The sequence below is a fragment of the Schistocerca nitens genome, chromosome 1 (genome assembly GCF_023898315.1).
Source record: "Schistocerca nitens isolate TAMUIC-IGC-003100 chromosome 1, iqSchNite1.1, whole genome shotgun sequence".
NCBI classification, from domain to species: Eukaryota; Metazoa; Arthropoda; class Insecta; order Orthoptera; family Acrididae; genus Schistocerca; species Schistocerca nitens.
Window position 1 is genome coordinate 577695264 of NC_064614.1, and position 24649 is coordinate 577719912.

At 42.4% G+C, this 24649-nt stretch overlaps 1 protein-coding gene across 1 annotated transcript in view; it reads right to left on the bottom strand.

The window, feature by feature from the left end:
• Positions 1–24649, bottom strand: part of LOC126260842 (peripheral plasma membrane protein CASK-like) — a gene marked incomplete at its 3' end in the record, with an annotated part of 722990 nt that overhangs the window by 621926 nt on the left and 76415 nt on the right. Inside the window, exon 2 of the mRNA XM_049958286.1 lies at positions 10104–10209. Within this exon, the coding sequence (XP_049814243.1) occupies positions 10104–10209 (106 nt within the window). The remainder of the gene's footprint in view (positions 1–10103; positions 10210–24649) is intronic.

Sequence of the window (24649 nt, forward strand, 5' to 3'; positions counted from 1 at the left end):
CTTAAAGCAAGAAATTTATTTCGATCCGTCAGATTCACAAGAATTTTCCTTTTCTAACGGACTAGAAACGGGTCATTTCAGTCTGTGAAAACAACTGAAATTGACTCCGCTTCGAAAGAGAGATTTTTGTAACGTATGACGCTGCAGTAGCAATTAATTTCAACAGACGTTGAACACACAAGCATACTTATCAGGAAATAAAATTCGATACAGCAAGAAAGGAAAAAATATGGAGGGTTCGCCCTCTCCGTCTGTCTCTCATAGGCAGAAGTGTAATTCTTCTAGCCGAGTTAATTGTATCACGGAAAAACAACATCCAGAATAAGAAAAGAATTACATACTTGATTCACCGCTTCCATCGAACCAATGAGGTCAATCTTCTGTGATGTGTGTGATGGTTTGGGCTTCAGTAACGAACAGGAGACTGTAACCAGCCCCACAGATACAGAGCATAAACACTTCCACAGGCACCACTGCATCTCCTGTTAAGTTTCGTCCAAGTGGGTGACGGAGGTTAAAGCCCGACAGTTTTACACACTGGCCATGGATGATGGTAAGGCTATAGCGGTATAGTTGAGACCATCGTTGTCTCAGTGCTTCATCAGGTGTAGAAAACATGTCAGATAATTCTCGAGCCATTTCTTCTTTTTTAAAAAAAAAAAAGGAAGAAGGAAGATCAGGGTTTAACACCCAATCGTCAACGAGGCTATTAAAGGCGGAGCACAAACTTATTCTTTCAAGGATGTGAAAGGAAATCCACTAAAGAGACAGCTTACGGATCCTTACCAGGTGGGGTTGACGGAGGACATCGAAAGGGTGCAAAAAAGGGCAGCTCGTTTTGTATTATCACGTAATAGGGGAGAGATTGTGGCAGATATGATACGCAAATTGGGATGGAAGTCATTACAGCACAGACGTTTTTCGTCGCGGCGAGATCTATTTACGACATTTCAGTCACCAACTTTCTCTTCCGAATGCGAAAATATTTTGTTCAGCCCAACCTACATAGGTAGGAATGATCATCAAAATAAAATAAGAGAAATCAGAGCTCGAACAGAAAGATTTACGTGTTCTTATTTCCCGCGCGCTGTTCGGGAGTGGAATGGTAGGGAGATAGTATGACTGTGGTTCGATGAACCCTCTGCCAAGCAATTAAATGTGAATTGCAGAGTAGTCATGTAGATGTAGATGTCAGCACCTGCTTTCTTTGGGATTGGAATTATTATATTCTTCTTGAAGTATGAGGGTACTTCCCCCGTCTCATACATCTTGCTCACCAGATGGTAGAGTTTTGTCAGGACTGGCTCTCCCAAGGCCGTCAGTAGTTCTAATGGAATGTTGTTTACTCCTGAGGCCTTCTTACGACTCAGGTCTTTCAGTGCTCTGTCAAACTCTTCACGCAGTATCGTATCTCCCATTTCCATCTTCATCTACCTCTTCTTCCATTTCCATAATAGTGTCCTAAAGTACACCACCCTTGTATAGACCCTCTATATACTCCTTCCATGTTTCTGCTTTCCCTTCTTTGCTTAGAACTGGGTTTCCATCTGAGCTCTTGATATTCATACAAGTGGTTCTCTTTTCTCCAAAGGTCTCTCTAATTTTCCTGTAGGCAGTATCTATCTTACCCCTAGTGAGATAAGCCTCTACATCCTTACATTTGTCCTCTAGCCATCCCCGCTTACCCATTTTACACTTCCTGTCGATCTCATTTTTGAGACGTTTGTATTTCTTTTTGCCTGCTTCATTTACTGCATTTTTATATTTTCTCCTTTCATTAATTAAATTCAATATTTCTTCTGTTACCCAAGGATTTCTACTAGCCCTCGTCTTTTTACCTACTTGATCCTCTGCTGCCTTCACTACTTCATCCCTCAAAGCAACCCATTCTTCTTCTACAGTATTTCTTTCCCCCCATTTGTGACAATTGTTCCCATATACTCTCCCTGAAACTCTGTACAACCTCCGGTTTAGTCAGTTTATCCAGATCCCATCTCCTTAAATTCCCACCTTTTTGCAGTTTCTTCAGTTTTAATCTGCAGTTCATAGTCAATAGATTGTGGTCAGAGTCCACATCTGCCCCTGGAAATGTCTTGCAATTTAAAACCTGGTTCCTAAATTCTGTCCTACCATTATATAATCTATCTGATACCTTCTAGTATCTCCAGGATTCTTCCATGTATACAACCTTCTTTCATGATACTTGAACCAAGTGTTAGCTATGATTAAGTTATGCTCTGTGCAAAATTCTACCAGGCGGCTTCCTCTTTCATTTCTCTCCCCCAATCCATATTCACCCACTATGCTTCCTTCTCTCCCTTTTCCTTCTGTCGAATTCCAGTCACCCATGACTATTAAATTTTCGTCTCCCTTCACTATCTGAATGATTTCTTTTATCTCATCATACATTTCATCAATTTCTTCATCATCTGCAGAGCTAGTTGGCATATAAACTTTTACTACTGTAGTAGGTGTGGGCTTTGTATCTATCTTGGCCACAATAATGCGTTCACTATGCTGTTTGTAGTAGCTTACTCGCATTCCTAGTTTCCTATTCATTATTAAACCTACTCCTGCATTACCCTTATTTGATTTTGTGTTTATAACCCTGTAGTCACCTGACCAGAAGTCTTGTTCCTCCTTCCACCGAACTTCACTAATTCCCACTATATCTAACTTTAACCTATCCATTTCCATTTTTAAATTTTCTAACCTACCTGCCCGATTAAGGGATCTGACATTCCACGCTCCGATCCGTAGAACGCCAGTTTTCTTTCTCCTGATAACGACGTCCTCTTGAGTAGTCCCCGCCCGGAGATCCGAATGGGGGACTATTTTACCTCCGGAATATTTTACCCAAGAGGACGCCATCATCATTTAATCATATAGTAAAGCTGCATGCCCTCGGGAAAAATTAGGCTGTAGTTTCCCCTTGCTTTCAGCCGTTCGCAGTACCAGCACAGCAAGGCCGTTTTGTTTAGTGTTACAGGGCCAGATCAGTCAATCATCCAGACTGTTGCCCCTGCAACTACTGAAAAGGCTGTTGGCCCTCTTCAGGAACCACACGTTTGTCTGGCCTCTCAACAGATATCCCTCCGTTGTGGTTGCACCTACGGTACGGCTATCTGTATCGCTGAGGCACGCAAGCCTCCCCACCAACGGCAAGGTCCATGGTTCTTGTAGTGAGGCCTTTAGCAGTAATAACAAGAATAAAGGGTCGTGTTGTATTGATTAGCAAAAATATCTGTTTTGAGAGAAGGAGCAAGTTAGGAATGTCTGGGACAAGAATATAAATAAATGGATCATGGGGCAGACTACAGTGTGTGATACATTAGTTTTATTAAGTAGTTAAGTTACAAATAAAAATAAAAATCTTGACTCCCATCTCGACGGAGACAAGAGTGAGACAGAATTTACTTATCACTCATACTGTACAAGAGTAACTTCGGGTCAGGTTAATTTTAATGCAACAAATTCCAAACTGTAGTTATTAATGGTCCCCTACTATAATGGTGTTTGAAGGAAGACGTTAGAAGTGCACGTCTACCTTCCTGGGATGTAGCTGGCGGTTAGGACCATCCAGATAATGATAACCTGACACATCTGCAGAGCTCCACCAGAACTCGCTTGTAAGTCAGAAGCAGTTTTCTGTTGAAAGTCCACTTTCAAATGGTTCAAATGGCTCTGAGCATTCGAACCTGCGACCGTAGCAGTCGCGCGGTTCCGGACTGAGCGCCTAGAACCTCGAGTCCACCGCGGCCGGCAAAGTCCACTTTAAAGTGGCAAAATAAAATAATGCCAAGCTTGACAGCCTGCTGTTTTCTTTTCGTGGTCGACCTTTTAAACGGCACCGAGCAGCGTGATCCAGGCTCAATTTTGTTAGTGTCCTGGAGCAGTCAAAACGTAGTGCTCGCGTATTCACTGTCCCCCACAGAGGATCTCGTGATGGACGCCAGGTTGGCGAAAGTGTGGCTCTACGCCCTCACAAACTCGTAAGAGCATGTGAGAAACCTAGTATGACGCTCCCTATTGGGGTGATTACAGGATTCACAGGACAGTATACAACCACTGCCTATTGTCTATGTAACCCGTTGAGATGCTACGCCTACACGCTAGGCAGCACGCCATCCTAACCCCATTTCTCATCATTGCTAGTATTTTGCTCTATCACGCGTCTCAACCATATAGTGGCTTCTTTCATGTCATTTTGTACCTTCTACTTTATTCATCTGTACTGAACGCTACAGCACTCTTTCCTCCCGATTACAATGCTTAATATTAGTTTTCTTGTTTGTGAATCTTAAAAATGCGGAATACATTGTAATTGGTAACCCATGTTTGGGTTCCTCCCACTGTTATGACTGTGGTACAGTCCTTCCTGTTTAGTTACGTCTCCATGATAAACTTAGATTAATCGATGTTCAAATTGACTGCTTGATCCACAACTGTAGGATCGTGTCAGATGTTTACAAGGCCACACAGAATTAGTCGTAGGACTAAGAGATAATAGATTCAGTCTGCATTGTTGCCACATTTTCCCCTCCCATTCCTTCTACATTTCTGTTGCTCTATGTATTAAGTGGCAGGAAATTCAAAATTTACTGATTAAATCAAAATAACCCAATTGTGCTACAGGTTCTTCCCCCCACCACTCTTATATGTCAGTGGGGAAGTAGGGCACTTGTTCTAAGTGTAAAATGCCAGGAAATTAGAAAAACATCCAAGATTGTTCACTGTTCTATTAGTGTGAAGTCAAAAAACATGGCGATCTACAATGGTGGCTCTGCAGATACAGGTGCAGCCTGCATGGTTGTCAGATTTCTCCAGCTTTATGACATTAGAAACCAGTACGGTGTATCTGTGAATATTGGTGCAGCATGCATCATTCCCCAGGTTCCTTGTGCTAAATTTAAAATGATGGGAACTTCGTAAATCATCTTTTACCTATCATGTTACAATACACTTGCTGGTTGCAATACACTTGCTGAAAGTCTAAAGTGTCATTAGACAAAATGTCCAAACTTTAAATAATTTACCCCCTCCTCCAACTTTTCTGTCACCGTAATTCGTACAACAGTCGTCCTAAGCTCATTTATGCTAGGCTCATACTTAACAGTTAATATTTACAGTATGATAGGTTGCCAACAAGTGTGTCATTATTAAAAACAATGTCTCCCACCCCAGTTCTCTTAAGTTTGGAACCCAAGAGCTAGTTTGCACCAAGTTCGAAATGGCGAGAAATTCACATACCTTAAATGTAAAATGGCGGGCAACCCTCTGATTCTCAGAACTTGACCACTTGTCCTGGCTTTCATCCACAGAGCTCACTGGTGAACCACGTATGGACACTTGTTACTTTTGTGTGTAGCAGGACAGGACTGGGATAGATATGCAGTTGTGTCTTATTTAAGCACCATGCCATGCCACATTAAGCTGAAGGCTCACAGGCCCAACTCGGCAGCTGCACTACACTACCCGCAACCAGGTGCCATGTCACAGTGTGCCATTCACCACGGCTTGATATCACACTCAATGCACTGCTATAGGGAGACAGCTTTTACCTGTGTATCAGAGCTCAAGTTGTGTCATCAGTTAGGAATGCAGGCAACTGTCTGTCCTCTGTTGTTTGCTAAGGCAGTGCGCCCCTGCCACAGCTGACGTGAACCGACACAGCTTTCAGAAGCACTGTGAAGACTACAAGATTTTACAGTCAAACAGTGTCTAATTTTAAGACTAGGAAGGTTCTGGCTTCTTACTTATATGAAATATTTACAGCAATGAGGCGTTACTAACATTCCAGCATCCCGACAAAGTATCTCTAGCATGTTTCTTTCGTACAGAGCTCCATACACTTTGGTCATAAACTTTAAGAGGATGAAACTCCTGTACAGAAATCACATACGGACTGCTATGACAACACACTTCTTTTGTCACATGACATTATTATTCTTTAACTAACGTCATTTTTCTGTCATATGTAGGATTTGGTGGGATTTAAATTTTAGCAGTAGTCATATCCAAGGAGAGTACGATAACATGGATAGCCAAAGTGGAATTCTCATTAACAGCATGTGGTTCCACAGTCTGTGCAGTAACACTTGGTATGTTTCTACATATATGTGGAATCAAATGTTTACAAAATTCCTGCTAATTGTGAATGCAAATCTGACGTCCAGTACCATAGTATGTGTTTGGATCAAATGAATCATAGCTGAAACTGTTTCATCACGTGTGTAGCCGTTTTTTACTTATGAAAACAATTGTTGTGAACATCGCAAGGCCACAGCATCCACTGATGTGAGGCCACTGGAACTGTGGGGTGAAAGCATCAGACAGTAGCAGAGTTTATTGTGCCGCAACCTGTCTTGGAGTGGAGAATGCTGCAGGTTGTGAGCCTACACACCATCTCCACTAGGCCCTGTCACAGAAACACAGCATCATATACTTCTGCACTTCTGACTTAAATGCACACCATATTCACATTCCGACGCCATGACTGTTGTTCCACAAAAACGCTAAGGGACGCCACAGCCAATCCACACTAGCTATGAGACACAAACATTCTGACTGCACAAGCATGGTGCTATTAAGAGCTCCTGACCCCATTAGTGCATGCAGACCCATCAGACAACTGTGAAGGAAGTGTCAGTATCCCTTCGCGTGTAGCATACTGTTGGCATACCATGTTTTTAGCGAGCTGTATATGAATCGTCATAATGACACTCCATTTGATTATAGATTTTAACTTTCATATAGCCGCGCGGGATTAACCGAGCGGTCTTGGGCGCTACAGTCATGGACTGCGCGGCTGGTCCCGGCGGAGGTTCGAGTCCTCCCTCGGGCATGGGTGTGTGTGTTCGTCATTAAGATAATTTAGGTTAAGTAGTGTGTAAGCTTAGGGACTGATGACCTTAGCGGTTAAGTCCCATAAGGTTTCACACACATTTGAACATTTTTTTTAACTTTCATAATGCTGTCGTAAAATGGTTCAGTAACTGTTGCAAGCACATTCATTCAGATCTTTCTTGATAAGGACCCTGAGTTTTTCAATGTATTTTATGCTACCAATGTAAGTAACTTGGCTTCACCTAGTTTTCATCCAAAGAAGTCGAGATATGTTAAGCACTTTAGGACAGGACCAGTTGACACTTTCAACTACCAAAGAGTTCAAATTATCCCATGAGACACGTAACCAGGAACTGACTACACTTGCTACAAAAAAGGGTTAGCTCAAAAAGTAATGGATAAGTGAACCATACAAGTTATCTGTGGGATAGAGGGTTGTTTAGTTAAACGTGTAGGCGACGTGCCGAACATTATGGTTCTTGTAAGACAGCCTTGTGTTTCTTCATCATCATCATCATCATCAATCATCTCCTCCTCCTCCTCGTTTCATAAATACATTGTTTTCTGTGGCTTCAGTGTCTTCATCTGCTTCATCTTGGTCTGTCATCTTCTACTTCCTGAATAGCAGATATTCTTAAATTAAATTTTGTTGAGGTTGAGAAGTGGATTTAAATGCCTTTTCCAGCACAGACCCAGTTTCACCTTGCCGATTTTGCAGCAATTAGTTTCTTGTGGACATTTTGTTAAGATTTCTACAAAACTGACTTAATCGATAAAAACGACTTGCTACAACGTTTCATAAAAATTTCGACGTCAGGATGAAAAAATGGAAGGGTTTATCAAAATAGCAAGCATCTGGAAATGTAAATAACTATGCTCACAGATTTCCGAAAAGGAGACAGGCTTAGCGTTTCGAAAATTAATGATTGTTAGAGCTTTAATCTTCAGCTACGGAAGTTTATGCTAGGCGAGCCACTGTTTTCTTCCTGGGAAAAGACAGTCATCCTGATAATTTTTTTATCGGTAGTGTCTCTCTCGTCATTTAAGACCGTTCAAAACTCACTGCAGTACTAGTATTTAAATGCCTGATTTTAAGTTAGGCTTCATCGTGAATTTTATTGGTATCTGAAGATACATCAAGTTTACTGTTAGCAGTCACTACATACTAACATCCACAGCGTATTACCAAGGTTTAAACCTTTATCAGGTGAATTTATACGAGTATTTGTTAATACGACTCGTTTTTGTTGTATGACGACCTTGGCACTGTCTTGTGGCGAAACAAAACCCTTTTTCGGAAGTTGGCTCTTTGAAGATCTTGACTAAAAATTAAATGTAAAAATAAAACAACTAAAGAAGAGTTCTTCCCTTGCTGCGTTCTGTGCCATTATACACTACATCACATATAAACTGTCACACTTCGTAAATAAAGACTGTCTTCAAACTGCTAGGCGCAAAGAACATATACAAAAAAACACTGTTTCAAAGTACAAAAAACATATCAAAATACCACAATTATTTTAGAGATTAAGTCTTAAAGTATTGTGGAGATCTTTGGTTGAGTTGATGAACACGTATGTCGGAGAAATATTTGAGGTGGCATAGAATTCCTTTTCTGCCAGATCCACGAAAGCTTAAATTTAATACTCGTTTAGGTTACCAGGTGACATGCCGAACACATTGCAATAGTTATGTTGCCAACAATGGCAAAATTTTACATTAATAACAATTTTGGCTGACATTCAGAGAGACAATGGAAAAAACGAGTGCGTGAAGGAGAGCAAAGTTTTGGATATACTACGGCTGTGAGATTGTTAAACTTACCTTTGTTGCATGTTATAACTAAGCAAATGTTTAAGTAATACACTGATACTGAATTAAAGATATGCAGATAGATATATTCCTAATAATATAAAAAGATATATGTAGAATCAGGCTGACATATGGTACAAACTGTTGGTTCCACTTTGCTGGACCTATTGAGTTTTTCGTGATTTAGGCAAGTGAAATTATATAATATTGATAGAAAAGGATCTGTACACAATTTGAAATACTTACTTTGACAAGTGTATTCATCAACTCAAACAAAGATCTCCACAGTGCTTTAAGACAACTCTGAAATAACGTAGAGATTTGCTATATGATCTTTGTACTTTGAAACAGTGTTCCTGTATTTGCTATAATATGTTCTTTGAACCTATTAGTTTCCAAATACCATCGTTTTTTATGAAGTGTGACAGTTTATATGTGCTGTATTACCACAGAGAAAGGAGTCTGTGACCACTGGAAGTATTCTATTTTAGTTGTTTTATTTTCACATTTACATTTATGTTCAGTTGTAAGTTAAAAATCTGCAAAGAGCCCTGTTCTGAAACAGTGTTTCGTTTCTCCACTAAACAGTGCGACAGCTTACCGCATATCATAACAAAACACACAGCCATGCTGTATTAACACATGTAAGTCCACTATTAACACATGTAAGTCCACCTGATGGAGGTTTAAACATAATAATAATAATAATTATTATAATTATTATTATTATTATTATTATTTTCTTTCTTTCTCAGACGTTAAGTCTGGTTAAAAATGGAAAGTGACGTGGACCTTTATCAAGCGTCACTTCCTTTTAACTGTACGGTATATGTCATATTGCATTTATTATTATTATTATTATTATTATCAATGACGTGACGTAGCACCCATAATCATCATCATCATCATCATCATCATCATTTGTATCTATAGAGGGAAATTAAAAGCTCGTCATAATAATGAAGCGGTGCGTTTCGTCAAATGAAGAGCAGGGCATCGAACACTCAATACAGAGCCAGAAGAGGGTGTCCCTGGTTGCGAAAACTTAGAGAAAAAGAACGCCACCTAATCAGGTGTCGAGCCTGATACCCTCTCCACGTTGAGTCCGGATGTTGACCATTCAGATACAGAACACTGACGGAACTTTTTCTATTTAGTTTCGATGGCGTGTATAGGTAGTGAGAGCGTATAATATTTGTATTCCTGGACTAACTCTAGAATACTGATAAGACCAACGTTAATCCCAATGTAAATGGAAATGTTACGCGTTGCGTTCCACTTGCGTTAGTGCTGTAGAGGACTTCTCCCTCTGGCGATCAATTTTGTTGTTGTTAACGGTATCAGACAAGCTAATGAACTCTGCTTTGGTGAGGGGTGTGCCAACCGACTAGCTCTGTCACTGCCTGCCATCAAAGAGGGAGAACTTTGTGAGGTTGGGTACTTACTACTCGAAGACCATGTAGAGCATGCCCTCGGAGCTGTACGTCTCCAGCAGCTCCACGATGTGTGGGTGTTTCAGCATGTGGCAGATGGTCGCTTCCCGCTTCAGGTCTGAAACAGAAAAAGCACGCCATTACCCAAGTGTACAAAAAACAGATACTAATACAACATGTACACATTTGTAACATATGTCGTGTCATTTCTTTCGGACGTGTCCGAAAGAACAGACAAAATTTCAAATCTGCAGCCATTATGAAACAAGGCACAAAGGAACTTATGACGTTTACCTTCTGGCGGACAATGATTTACATCAATGAGGAAAGCTGAAAATTTGGCCAGACTGGGATACGAAACCGGTTCTCCGGGTCATTAGGAGATGCTCTGACTGCTAAGCCATACAGACACAGTAGTCATCGCAGCTCCACGGACTATCCTAGCACGCCTCCCGTCAGACCCAAATTCTCAACTTTTGCACACACCAATAACGTAGTGCCCTGTCCATTATCCTCATATACACATCATGCTCGAACTCTTACGGGACTCTGCGAAACGTCGCGAGTAATGAAGATAATGGGCAGGGACGCAACGTCAGTACCGGTAGTGTGTGGGTAAGTTGAGAATTTGGGCCTGACGGGAGGCGTGCTAGGATAGTGCGTGTGGTTTAGATGACCACTGTGTCTGGATGGCTTAGCAGTCAGAGCATCTAGTAATGACCAGGAGAACCGGTTTCGAATCCCAGTACGGCCAAATTTTCAGCTTTCTTCATTGATGGAAGTCAATGACCACTACCAGCTAAGCGTCATACATACTTTTATAACAGTCAGGAACATGAGAAAAGCAACAGAGCTGTGGAGTCAAGTCTCATCAGAGTGCAACATGCTTAGAAATGTAACGTGTAGTGCGAGAACTGGCAGAAATTTTACAATAATTTTGTAACAATGTCTTAGTTTGTAGTCTGTTGTACAGATACGGCCCCACACAGGCCTGCGTTATTCCTTGGATATTATTTACACAGTTTAAAACATATGGAATGTTCATTTTGGTTCATTTGTTAAAAATTAGTGGTGTGGAGAATGATGAAATTTCTCGGTGTATTTCTATTGTCAGTCTACTGAGCTCACAACATCAATAAAGTTTACTCAGCCTTTCATAACAGAACATAGCTTCTATTATCCTTCCATCCACAATGCATCTATATCAAAGTTGCCCCGAAGTATTTTTAAGACGACCATCGCTTATAAGACAGAATATTCTGCAGGACAACTTCAACACAATCAGTAGTCTCCAATTAGCATTTTGAAGGTGAGAAACTTTACTTCCTACAGTTTTATAAAAGCTGAAATGTACTCTGCAGGCATCGATCAAAACCAGCAGCCTCGTTAGTGCGGAAGGTCAACAGAAGTCGATCGTGGCCATAACGCATAGCACGTTGATTGAACGGTTGGCCTATTACTGGCACTCAAACGAATTTCATACGTCACATAAATGAACACTAAGGCATTTATCATCTCCACTTGCTATTAATAACGATGCATGAGGAAGGATCACAACTTACAAGGGAACCTCCCCATCGCACCCCCCTCAGATTTAGTTATAAGTTGGCACAGGGATAGGCCATGAAAAACTGAACACAGATCAATCGAGAAAACAGGAAGTAGTTGTATGGAACTATGAAAAAAATAAGCAAAATATACAAACTGAGTAGTCCGTGTGCAAGATAAGCCACATCAAGGTACGTGTACAATGAGGAGCACCGTGGTCACGTGGTTACTGTGAGCAGCTGCGGAACGGAAGGTCCCTGGTTCAATCCTCCCTCGAGTGAAAAGTTTTAATTTTTTATTTTCAGAAAATTATCAAAGTTCATGCACTCAGACATGATCAACTTCGCTCTCCAAAATTCCAGGACATCTTCAGATTTGCTTGGACACATGCAGGATTTGACGGTCTACACACGAAAAAACTTGGAAACGTTAAAAACGTATGTTTTGATGGAGCACAGGGAAAAATGTGCGACTGTGAAACTGTTGCATTCATTTGTTGCCATTTATGTGACAAACTCTTATGTTTTCATCACTTTTTTGTGAGTGATTATCACATCCACAAGAAAACCTAAATCGGGCAAGGTAGAAGAATCTTTTTACCAATTCGCCAAGTGTGCAAGTTAGGTGGGTCGACAACATATTCCTGTAATGTGACGCACATGCCGTCACCAGTGTCGTATAGAATATTTCAGACGTGTTTTCCTGTGGAGGAATCGGTTGACCTATGAATTTGCGATCAAATGTTTTCGGTTCCTATTGGAGAGGCACGTCCTTTCGTCTACTAACCGCACGGTTTTGCGGTGCGGTCGCAAAACACAGACACTAAACCTATTACAGTGAACAGAGACGTCAATGAATGAACGGTCAGATCGTAACTTTGCGAAAATAAAGTAAGTAAAATTTTTGTTTGAAGGAAGACTCGAACCAAGGACCTCTCGTTCTGCAGTTGATCACTCTAACCACGGGACCATGGCGCTCTTCAGCTTACATAGTCATTGATGTTGCATATCTTACACTTGGACTACTCAGTTTGTATATTTTGCTTATTTTTTCATAGTTCCACACAACTTCTTCCTGTTTTCTCGATTGATCTGTGTTCAGTTTTTCAAGGCCTATCCACTGTGTCAATTTATAACTAAATCTGAGGAGGGTGCGATGGGGAGGTTCCCTTGTTAGTGTGAAACACTTAGGCTAGTGAAGTATCGTCTTTTAGAATTATACCAGAAGGCGCCAGTGAATCGAGGAATTAGGCAAAGTCAATTAGGCGCAATGGCTTTTTAAACAAAGTAGAAAAGGAATGCAGAGCTGCGCTGTTCAACAACGCGTCAAAGAAACAACTCCACATTAAAGGGAACTACTTGGACGTATCATACATATCTGGCACCTGTTTCACGAAAACAGCTTTATCAAATTTGCAGAAATGACGATTTCAGTTTTACTTGATAGGGAGATGTTAACTGTTGGCTCTTTGGAAGCTTAACTGTTTATGTTACTCTAGAATAATATTAAGTACGTACATGCTATCGTCTGAGAGAGTCAACATCTTTTCAGCTCTAATACTATAGTTAACTGAGCTACGAAGATATCCGCAACCTACTTCAAAATTTTTCGAGTAGTCTGTTGATGCTTACCTGTAACTCCAAAGAAAGATAGTTGCAAGACAACTGAGTTTATTGTGTCTGAGTATTCGCATATCCGTTTTCATGAAACCTATTACACAGAAACATCACGTCTCATCATGATAGGCTGTGTCTTATCGTCTTAAACCCGTTCGGTAAGAAGATTAAACCTGCAAGTAAGCTATGCTACAGGCATCGATGCTTAAGTGGGAATCGGAATTGATATCGAATCGTGGTAGCCGGGATCAGCTAGTTCCTCCTCCCTAGACCAATGTCGTTTTAACTACTGCTTCACCCTGCTCATTAATCCTAGAGATTTGAGAACGGTACGCCGAAGCAATATTGCCATAGGGTAGTATGTGTTATCAAATAGAAATCAAGTAGCACAAGGTTTCTTTACCCTTTGCAACAAAACCATCCACATTTCTGTATAATTTATTTTTAGACGTTGGAGAGTATTTAACTCTTTTAGTTTTTCATTATTTTCACCAGTAGCTATTTCGCTCACGTCCAATGTCTGTTTCTTGCAGTCTGCCATTTTAGCAAGGTATATGCTTCACAAAACTCTACTGTCGAGCAACAAAGTCTTACTGCCGAGCGAACCATAGAGGTGAATGCCTGAGCAATCCACAAGAACAGCGCAGCAAAAACTGTAGATTACGAATCAGCTTTATTCGCTGCTATCTCATATCGATCAGCGTCTCTGCTGAACATCCTGGCCCCGTAGGAAAGAGTAATTTTATAAGATTTTTTTGTTTTACTGAATGATATTTTATGACCGTAAGTGCCGACAAAAGCCGCTCAATAGAAAAATCACGGTTGATTTTTTGTGTTTCCAAGAGGCTTATGAATTCTAGAACTCCATGTCGTGTCACTCTCTTACAGCATAATTTGAATGGAGTCTGTTTTCTATCATCACGATATAACTGCAAAGAAAGACTTCCGAACCTCAAGGCCGATAACACTGTTCAATTTCAGAGTCCGCATGGCGTATGGCGTGCCAAATTTGTTATATTTGCAGTAGCGCTATACAAAAGGGAAAAGAGCATCAGCGACTGGCAGTAACAAACCTATGACGTGTGTGTGTGTGTGTGTGTGTGTGTGTGTGTGAGAGAGAGAGAGAGAGAGAGAGAGAGAGAGAGAGAGAGAGAGAGAGAGAGAGCGAGAGCGTGAATGACCTGTGATCAGTGTCCACCTCATCATTAACAACACTCCGGCTGACCTGGAACACGCTGTGCCATAACAAACATATCGCTTCGAGGAAAACAAACCCACTGCGGCATGTAACGAGAGAAATGGAGTGGAACAAAGTGGGGCGATCGACAGCCTGCTTTGGGCTGCTGTTGCTGCTGCTGCTGCTGCGCTTCACCTCTGACATTCCGCGATTTTCACCGCACAACGAATTCACCGCGAGCGCGGAAAAGCTACATATCGTGTTTGATATCCAATACACACTGAATTAAAATCGTCCTGTACATTTGAATTTTCCACTGCATACATGATAATTAATAAAACCATTAGAATGTATCCACTATAAATAGATGAATTCAGCTATTCACCTTTGTCTTGTATTTCAATAAACGAATCCCAGATAACAGAAATAAATATTCAGACTGCGTATGCTGCGTATGTTTGTGTTCGAAAAACTAGAAAAGTAATCGGTCCATTGACTTGAAATTTTAGTACAACGTTACATTCACATACGCGCATGTTTCTGTATACCTGATTTTTTTCTTTTTGAGTATATGTAATAAAAAATAAACTAGGTTAACACCCGCTGCTTCGCTTGCGTAGACTGCATGCTATGCCTGGATTGTTTTGTTTGTCTTTAATTGAATTTTTATGTTGTTCACAAATTGCAACGTCTTTTAAACTTTTCACGTTCATGAGGCCACAGAAACATGGACTTTTGCGAATGCACTTGAAGCTGGAGTCACAGGTCTTTGTTAATCCTGCCGTTTGAATTCTTTTGGTGACATTTCCTTAGAAACTCATCCCCTAACACACATTTCTTTAGAAGTCAAATACCAGTTCTCATAGACTTGGCTTTAAAAGTGTTTTAATATAAAGAAGTATTTTCATTAATATTTTCATCTGTTGTTTTCCCCTTACGGGTTGAATTTCGATGAACACTGAAAGATGTGTATTTCTAACTGAGAAGTCACTTATCAGTTTCCACAGATGCAGCTTTAAAAATGTTTTTAGTAGTTTAAAACTGATCTATTTTCAAAATAAACTTTCACTCATTATCTTAACCCCCTGGAGGTGGTTGAACTTCGTAACACGCTGAAGCAAATAATTTTTTTTTATTTCTTACCGAAAAACCAATTCCAATTTTCGAATTTCTGGTTTCAAAATTGCCTTAATAGAAACACATTTTTCTAAAAGCTTTTCATTTCCTATTTCACCCCCATTAGGGATGGAATATTAAAAAATCACTTCTTAAACGAAGCCTATAATGTAAGATCAACACTCTCTGCAAATTTCAACTTTCTATTCTCAGTAGTTTGGGCTGGGCGCTCATGGCTCGGTGAGTGAGTGAGTGAGTGAGTCAACCAGTCAGTCGATCAGTCGGGACATTGCTTTTATACACTGAAGAGCCAAAGAGACTGGTACACCTACCTAATATCCAGTAGGGCCCCCGTGAGCACGCAGAAGTGCCGCAACATGACGTGGCATGGACTTGACTAATGTCTGAAGTAGGTAGGACTGGAGGAATTGACACCATGCATCCTGCAGGGCTGTTCATACACGTGTAGGAGTACGAGGGGGTGGAGATCTCTTCTGAACAGCACGTTGCAAGGCACCCCACATATCCTCAATAATTTTCATGTCTGGGGATTTTGGTGGCCAGCGGAAGTGTTTAAACTCAGAAAGGTGTTCATGGAGTGACTGTAACAATTCTGGACGTGTGCGGTGTCGCACTGTCCTGTTGGAACTGCCCAAGTACGTCGGAATGCACAATGGACATGAATGGATGCAGGTGATCAGACAGGATACTTACGTACGTGTCACCTGTCAGAGTCGTATCTAGACTTTCAGCGGTCCCATATCACTCCAACTGCACACGCCCAACACCATTACAGAGGCTCCACCAACTTGAATAGTGCCCTGCTAACATGTAGTGTTCATGCATTCACCAGGTTGTCTCCATACCCGTACACGTCCATCCGCTCGATACAACTTGAAACGAGACTCATCCGACCACGCAATATGTTTCCAGTCATCAACTGTCCAATGTCGGTGTTGACGGGCTCAGGCGAGGCGTAAAGCTTTGTGTCGTGCAGTCATCGAGGGTAGGCGAGTGAGCCTTCGCCTCCGAAAGACCACATCGATCATGTTTCTTGGTTCGAAAGCTGACACTTGTCGATGGCCCAGAATTTAAATCTGCAGCAATTTGCGGAAGGGTTGCACTTCAGTCACGTTCAACTATTCTGTTCAGTCGTTGGTCCAGTTCTTGCAGGATCTTTTTCCGGCGAAGCCATGTCGAAGATCTGATGTTTTACCGGATTCCTGATATTCACGGAGCGTTCGTGCCAGGGTCGTACTGGAAAATCTCCACTGCATGGCTCCCTCGGAGATGCTTTCGCCCAGCGCTCGTGCGCCGACTGTAACACTACGATCAAACTCACTTAACTTCCGTTAACTTGTCACTGTAGCACCAGTAACCGATCTAACAACTGCGCCAGACACTTGCCTTATACAAGGTGTTACAAAAAAGGTACGGCCAAACTTTCAGGAAACATTCCTCACACACAAATAAAGAAAAGATGTTAGGTGGACATGTGTCCGGAAACGCTTAGTTTCCATGTCAGAGCTCATTTTAGTTTCGTCAGTATGTACTGTACTTCCTCGATTCACCGCCAGTTGGCCCAATTGAAGGAAGGTAATGTTGACTTCGGTGCTTGTGTTGACATGCGACTCATTGCTCTACACTTCTAGCATCAAGCACATCAGTATGTAGCATCAACAGGTTAGTGTTCATCACGAACGTGGTTTTGCAGTCAATGCAATGTTTACAAATGCGGAGTTGGCAGATGCACATTTGATGTATGGATTAGCACGGGGCAATAGCCGTGGCGCGGTACGTTTGTATCGAGACAGATTTCCAGATCGAAGGGGTCCGACAGGAAGACGTTCGAAGCAATTGATCGGCGTCTTAGGGAGCACGGAACATTCCAGCCTATGACTCGCGACTGGGGAAGGCCAAGAACGACGAGGACACCTGCAATGGACGAGGCAATTCTTCGTGCAGTTGACGATAACCCTAATGTCAGCGTCAGAGACGTTGCTGCTGTACAAGGTAACGTTGACCACGTCACTGTATGGAGAGTGCTACGGGAGAACCCGTTGTTTCCGTACCATGTACAGCGTGTGCAGGCACTATCAGCAGCTGATTGGCCTCCACGGGTACACTTCTGCGAATGGTTCATCCAACAATGTGTCAATCCTCATTTCAGTGCAAATGTTCTCTTTACGGATGAGGCTTCATTCCAACGTGATCAAATTGTAAATTTTCACAGTCAACATGTGTGGGCTGACGAGAATCCGCACGCAATTGTGCAATCACGTCATCAACACAGATTTTCTGTGAACATTTGGGCAGGCATTGTTGGTGATGTCTTGATTGGGCCCCATGTTCTTCCGCCTACGCTCAATGGAGCACGTTATCATGATTTCATACGGGATACTCTACCTGTGCTGCTAGAACACGTGTCTTTACAAATACGACACAACATGTGGTTCATGCACGATGGAGCTCCTGCACATTTCAGTCGAAGTGTTCATACGCTTCTCAACAACAGATTCGGTGACCAATGGATTGATTGAGGCGGACCAATTCCATGGCCTCCACGCTCTCCTGACCTCAAGCCTCTTGACTTTCATTTATGGGGGCATTTGAAAGCTCTTGTCTACGCAACCCCGGAACCAAATGTAGAGACTCTTCGTGCTCGTATTGTGGACGGCTGTGATACAATACGCCATTCTCCAGGGCTGAATCAGCGCATCAGGGATTCCATGCGACGGAGGGTGGATGCATGTATCCTCGCTAACGGAGGACATTTTGAACATTTCCTGTAACAAAGTGTTTGAAGTCACGCTGGTACGATCTGTTGCTGTGTGTTTCCATTACATGATTAATGTGATTTGAAGAGAAGTAATAAAATGAGCTCTAACATGGAAAGTAAGGGTTTCTGGACACATGTCCACATAACATATTTTCTTTCTCTGTGTGTGAGGAATTTTTACTGAAAGTTTGGCCGTACCTTTTTGTAACACCCTGCATACGCGTTGGCGACTGCGGCACCGTATTCTGCCTGTTTATGTATCTCTGTATCCGTATATGCATACCTATACCAATTTCTTTGGCGCTTCAGTGTATATGTAGATATGTAATACACTATGTGATCAATAGTATCCTGACACCTGACTGAAAAGGACTCAAGTTCGTGGCGCCCTCCATCGGTAATGCTGGAATTCAGTATGGTGTTGGCCCACCCTTAGCCTTGATGACAGCTTCCACTCTCGCAGGCATACGTTCATTCAGGTGCTGAAAGGTTTCTTGGGGAATGGCAGCCCGTTCTTCACGGAGTGCTACACCTAAGAGAGGTATCGATGTCGGCCGGTGAGGCCTGACACGAAGTCGGCGTTCCAAAACATCCCAAAGGTGTGCTGTAGGAGTCAGGTCAGGACTTCGTCCAGGCCAGTCCATTACAGGGATGTTATTGTCGTGTAACCACTCTGCCATAGGCTGTGCATAATGAACATGTGCTTGATCGTGTTGAAAGCTGCAATCGCCTTCCCCGAACGGCTCTTCAACGGTGGGAAGCAAGAAGGTGCTTAAAACATGAATGTAGGTAGGCCTTTGCTGTGATAATGCCACGCAAAACAACAAGGGATGCAAGCCTCCGCCATGAAAAACACGACCACACCTTAACACCATCGCCTCCGAATTTTACTGTTGGGACTACACACGATGACAGAAGACGTTCACAGGGTATTCGCCATACCGACACCCCGCCATCGGATCGCCAGATTGTGTACCGTGATTCGTCACTGAACAGAACGTTTTTGCACGCTTTTGTGCTGTACGTGTCCAAGTTTCCGCTTCACTATCACATCGGAAACAGTGGACCTACGGATGTTTAGGAGTCGTGAAATCTCGCGTGCAGACGTATGACACAAGTGACACCTAGTCACCTGACCATGGTCGAAATCCGTGAGTTTCGCGGAGCGCCCCTTTCTGCTCTCTCACGATGTGTAATGACTACTGAGGTCGCTGGTATGGAGTACCTGGCAGCACAATACACCTAATATGAAAAAAGTATGATTTTCCGGGTGTCCGGATACTTTTGATCACATAGTGTATCTAAGGGGGAAAAGTTGTTACCAAAATCTCGGAAAGTTCTTGACAGATTTACTTTAAATTTTTACTTGGTACTGTAATGAACATTCGGAAGGACATGGGCTACGTATTTCTATTATACGAAGATATATCCAATATATGAAGGGAAACATTGATACCGAAACTCTCGAAATATTCTTGACAGATTTAAGTAAAATTTTACACGATACTCTAATGAACATTCATACGGACAAACGCTACATACTTTAATGTATGTAATATATAAATGTATCTGTGGTGTAGATACTGGAGAAACATTTTTACCAAAAAGTCTCGAAACGTTCTTGAGAGATTTACTTCATAGTTTACAAAATTCTGTTAAACATTGGAACTACAGTATCTTAATTTGTAGTAGCAATGAACAAGGTTCAAGGTCAGAGAGAGGGGAGAAGACGAGACGGAAAGAGAGAGGGCCAGGAGGAAAAGAAGAGAGAGGGGTGAGGAGAAGTTGGACAGACAAAGGCGGGAGGAGACGATGGACAAGGAGAGAGGGAGGACGAGATGGGTAGGGACAGGGATACTTATTTAGCACTTTTCCATTTAGCCAGATTGAGCCACAGGGGCGAGTGGCCGGGTACAGCTAGTTCATGCTTATTAATAAGCCCCTACAGTAGTGTAGGCGCAGACGAGTGGGCATGCGGCAGAAAAATGTTGTCTCTATGTTGTAAGTCGTAAGCAGCCTGGCAGAAATGTGGCTGGTGAAGACACACTATGCTATTGATCATGCGTTAACTTCCACCTACCTCGTCTGGCGCGGCATGTTCTCCTGCTCTGCCAACAGCAATCGGCCCCGTAATTAATGACTGTGCGCCGCGTTTAGGAAAGGGTACACTTTGAAATCACTCACCCGAGGCTCTAGAGGAACAGTGTGTCTGCTGAGACCAAAATGATATATTTACATGTGAGCTGCACTTTCGCATTCTTTTCTAATTACACAGAGGGAGAGAGTTTTCCATGTAACAGATGTTTTTCGCTCTTTATGCACAGTTCACATTAACTGTCGAACAACGGGTTCCTGCACACGAAGGCCAGCCTAGCCTTCGCGATGCGGATGAAATTAACCTGCACGGCAACTAAACGTAGCCGAAGTTCAACCACTCCCATCTACATAGTACCCACTGTGTCTTACATCCAAATTTCACACGAAGGTGCCAAGCTCGCGTGTGCTGACCTTTCGCGAAACCGTCCCGGCACGGGCGATTCATCGTCCCCACGACACGACACCCAATAATATTTATGTGACAGTTCATACTCTTGGACGGCCGGGGTGGCCGAGCAGTTCTAGGCGCTTCAGTCAGGAACCGCGCGACCGCTACGGGCTCAAGTTCGAATCCTGTCTCGGGCATGGATGTGTGTGATGTCCTTAGGTTAGTTAGGTTTAAGTAGTTCTAAGTTCTAGGGAACTGATGACCTCAGATGTTAAGTTCAATAGTGCTCAGAGCCATTTGAACCATTTGAAGTTCATACTCTTATTCCTGACGTATTGTTGTTTGGTTGGTGACTTCACTATAAGCGACGTCCGGTCGCTACCACGTCCCAATACTCACTACAATTTAACAGTAACTGCTGCACTCAACAATTACATCCGCGCTGCCAGCGTGAGTACGGTACTGACTTGGGCACCGGGCAGCGGTACTGCTGTATGCTGACAAGGTTTTTGGAGCTCGTTGGGCCGGCTAAAGGCGTCACCAGGTGCACTGATGATGGCAACGTGGTCGATTGCCGAAATACTGTGTCCTATGCTCACTCATACCAGGCTGTTCACCCGAGATTTATTTCATCAACAAGGGAATGGTCCAATCCGACAAGTCAAAACCCACCCTGAATTTTTTTTATCCAGGAAGAATTCAAAAAATAACTGCACAGACAAAATTTTAGCTACTAAAACACACTGCAAATGTTTTTTCTTTATATTGAATTTACTCGTTTCTGTCGCACGAAAAACCGCTTATGACAGCACTTTTTAGCCCTTCCTGCGTAGCGCACGATCAGCCTTCAAAGAAGGCGCGTACCGCCGCGTAGTGGGAATATCCGGCGTGACACAGGTGAATTTGTAGCATCTAAACCATACGAAAAATATCACGTATTATTAATGTTTTAAACAAGAGGCAATTCATATCGACAGCGAAGACTGTGTTTGGTGTTACCTTACAGACGACTTCTAGCACTCGTGACTTTAATTTATTGAAATATTTTTTCACAAACAATATTTTACAAAGTTCGTATGATAATTTCTGAATACGGTATATTTTAGTAACAATGAAATAGTTCCTTATATGTTCCCCATAGTCGTCACAATACAGCTAAGTGTCCTTTGAATGACGAAAACTAACATTTTCCTAACACCAAGCACTGCTGACGAAAAAAAAAAAGTTAATTCTGTCACACACTTCACAATAATTAATAATTTTGTTTAGACAGAATTGCGGTAGAGTAAGAAATCGTCCTGTCCGCTGCTCTGCTTATTGTGCTCCATACCGGTCACACGACTACCTGAAGCAACTCGTAAAACGTGCCGATGTAAACTGATTACGCACAAATGACTGATACTAAAGAAGACTGTTCTCCTGAATAACCTCAGATGACACAGAACTACCTGAAACTACATTGTCCAAGATCTTCTTTAAAAATGTATCCACAGTGGAATAAATGCTTTATCGGAAGTCCCATTGCTTGTTAATGGTGGAATCTGAATTATATCAACAGTCTCTTCGTCGTCCTCCTGAAAGGCAGAGGTACCCCTATATACAATGTGAGTGTGTGAGAGAGAGAGAGAGAGAGAGAGAGAGAGAGAGAAGAAATAGTATCAATTAATTAGTGTCTGCAACTGTTTCTAAATAAATTTTTAAAATTATTCTGTCCATTTTTTCATATCTTGATTGGTCGATTATAAGATTTTCGCTATTAAACAGTCTTTTCTTTATTTTTCGTTCTAATATGCTTTGAGGTCCCCGAAGACAGATACAAAGCTGGGCAAACAGTACTCTTCTCTTACTTACCACTGTCATTTTTGTATATGAATTTGTCATAGCATATATCAACTTCACAGACACACACACTTTTTTTTTCGCCTCGAAATGATGAACTCCGGTTTGCTCGCAGTTATTTCACGAAACCTGACTGACTGGCGTTAGACACAGTGCATGTCGTGATAGCAGCATGCTTGATCTTCACGTCAGCTACGAATTAATGGCATCTCCTCCACACCTTTACTTGAAGTAGGTTAAACTTCGACCTAACCACGTCGAAGAAGACTTGAAACCAGCTACGTTCACCTAAATTGCGATTCGGAGGGCCTGTCTCATACATCGCCATTGGTAACGGTACACAGCCTCTCACGAGCAGCTCCACGCGGTTCTTATCTCAAGAAATCACTTCTGAACAACTATTGTTCATGTTTTTCTAGTATTAAAAACAGAGTCTCATTCGCATCCGATTCATCAAATCACTTCCGTCGAATACAAAGATGGGTCCCTCCTAGTGGGTTCGGGCTTCCTCATTCTATCTAGACCAGCCCCAGATTGTGCGCGGTCTGCAACGATCTCCTTGTCAACGAGATGTTGAATTAAAACGTCCGTAGCTTCTTTCCGTGGTTACACAGCGACCTTATTATCAGCTCACCAATTACTGCCACAGAAGGCGAAGAGACGTTGTCTGTACGATGACAGGCAAAACCGCCAGTAGATTAGTAAAAAAAATTCTGAAGTTGAGAATGAGGAAATAATACTTGCAATGTATTCGTATTCTGTTTTGTGAAAGAAATGCGAAAAGAGAATTTACCCAGTGTGTGTATTCAATGTACTAGTAATTTCGTTGTCAGACATTTCAACAGGGGCTCTCCTTGGCTGCAACTTTTAGGATAGGAATATCTTTGTTACTGACACGTCATCGTCAGTCACAAAAATTATTTTCTTATTTCGGTGCGGCGCGTTTTGTAGCTTCAACTTCTTTGTCACTGTACAATAACGTTATTTGGGCGATTCATTTGCTTCAGTGTATCAGCTAATCATTCACGGCGCGGTTCTGAGCATATTGTACGACAAACTATGGGAAGAATCATATACAGCTACTTGGTGTCATGTTGACGTACTAAAAATATGATGTAAGCCTCTGATACAATGCTATTATGGTGCAGCAGAATTACATCGTAGGAAGAACACTGGTGCGACTATGAAGAGTTATTTACAGGTATTATCAGGTAAGAATCTTACTAATTCTTACTTACAGATTGCAATCAGCCAACATATTACTTGGCTCTGAGGCTGAAACATAGGTTCAAAATTACCAGATCAATATGACACAAGTAAGTAAAAATTGCAAATTCTGGTAACATATAGGGCAGTTAAGACGAACGATTTTACGTCATCACTTTGTTTCTTAGTGGACAGTTGATGTGTCGACTTCTAAGGGGCTGTTCTGGACACTGTTGACTCCATTTTGCGTTGTATTTTTTCTCGATACGGCTGTAGGAGCGACGTGTGTGAACCTCAGATCCGGCGGCAAACGCGGTGCGTCGTACGGGAACCTAATATACCTTCCGTAATTGTTGTGAGAGCTTACTGGCGCGACAGCTCGGCGCCTGCTGCCTGCTAAACCGCCTGCTGGCGGGCGCGCCCCTGGGCTGGCAGAGGACCTGCGCTGCGCGGCCCGCTGGGAGAAACCCGATCCGCGCGCCGCGGCAGGGGACGGGCCGCCGCCGCCGCCACTTCTCACCCGGCCCAGGCCTAGCCCTGGACCAGTACATCGATATCGACGCATCGTGTCGAGTGTCACTCCCACGAAGATCTCGGTCGCTGCTGCACCGATGTCAGGCAGAAAATATCAGGCAGCTCGCGAACACGTCTCAATTAGTGACCCGAACGAGGCCCTGCAGACACTGTCAGCGCAAGAGCCCTTGACGTGTGTGTTGCATGCATCGAACTGTCATGATGGACGGTATGTCCAGATTCCTTTCAAAAAATTGTTCAAATGGCTCTGAGCACTAT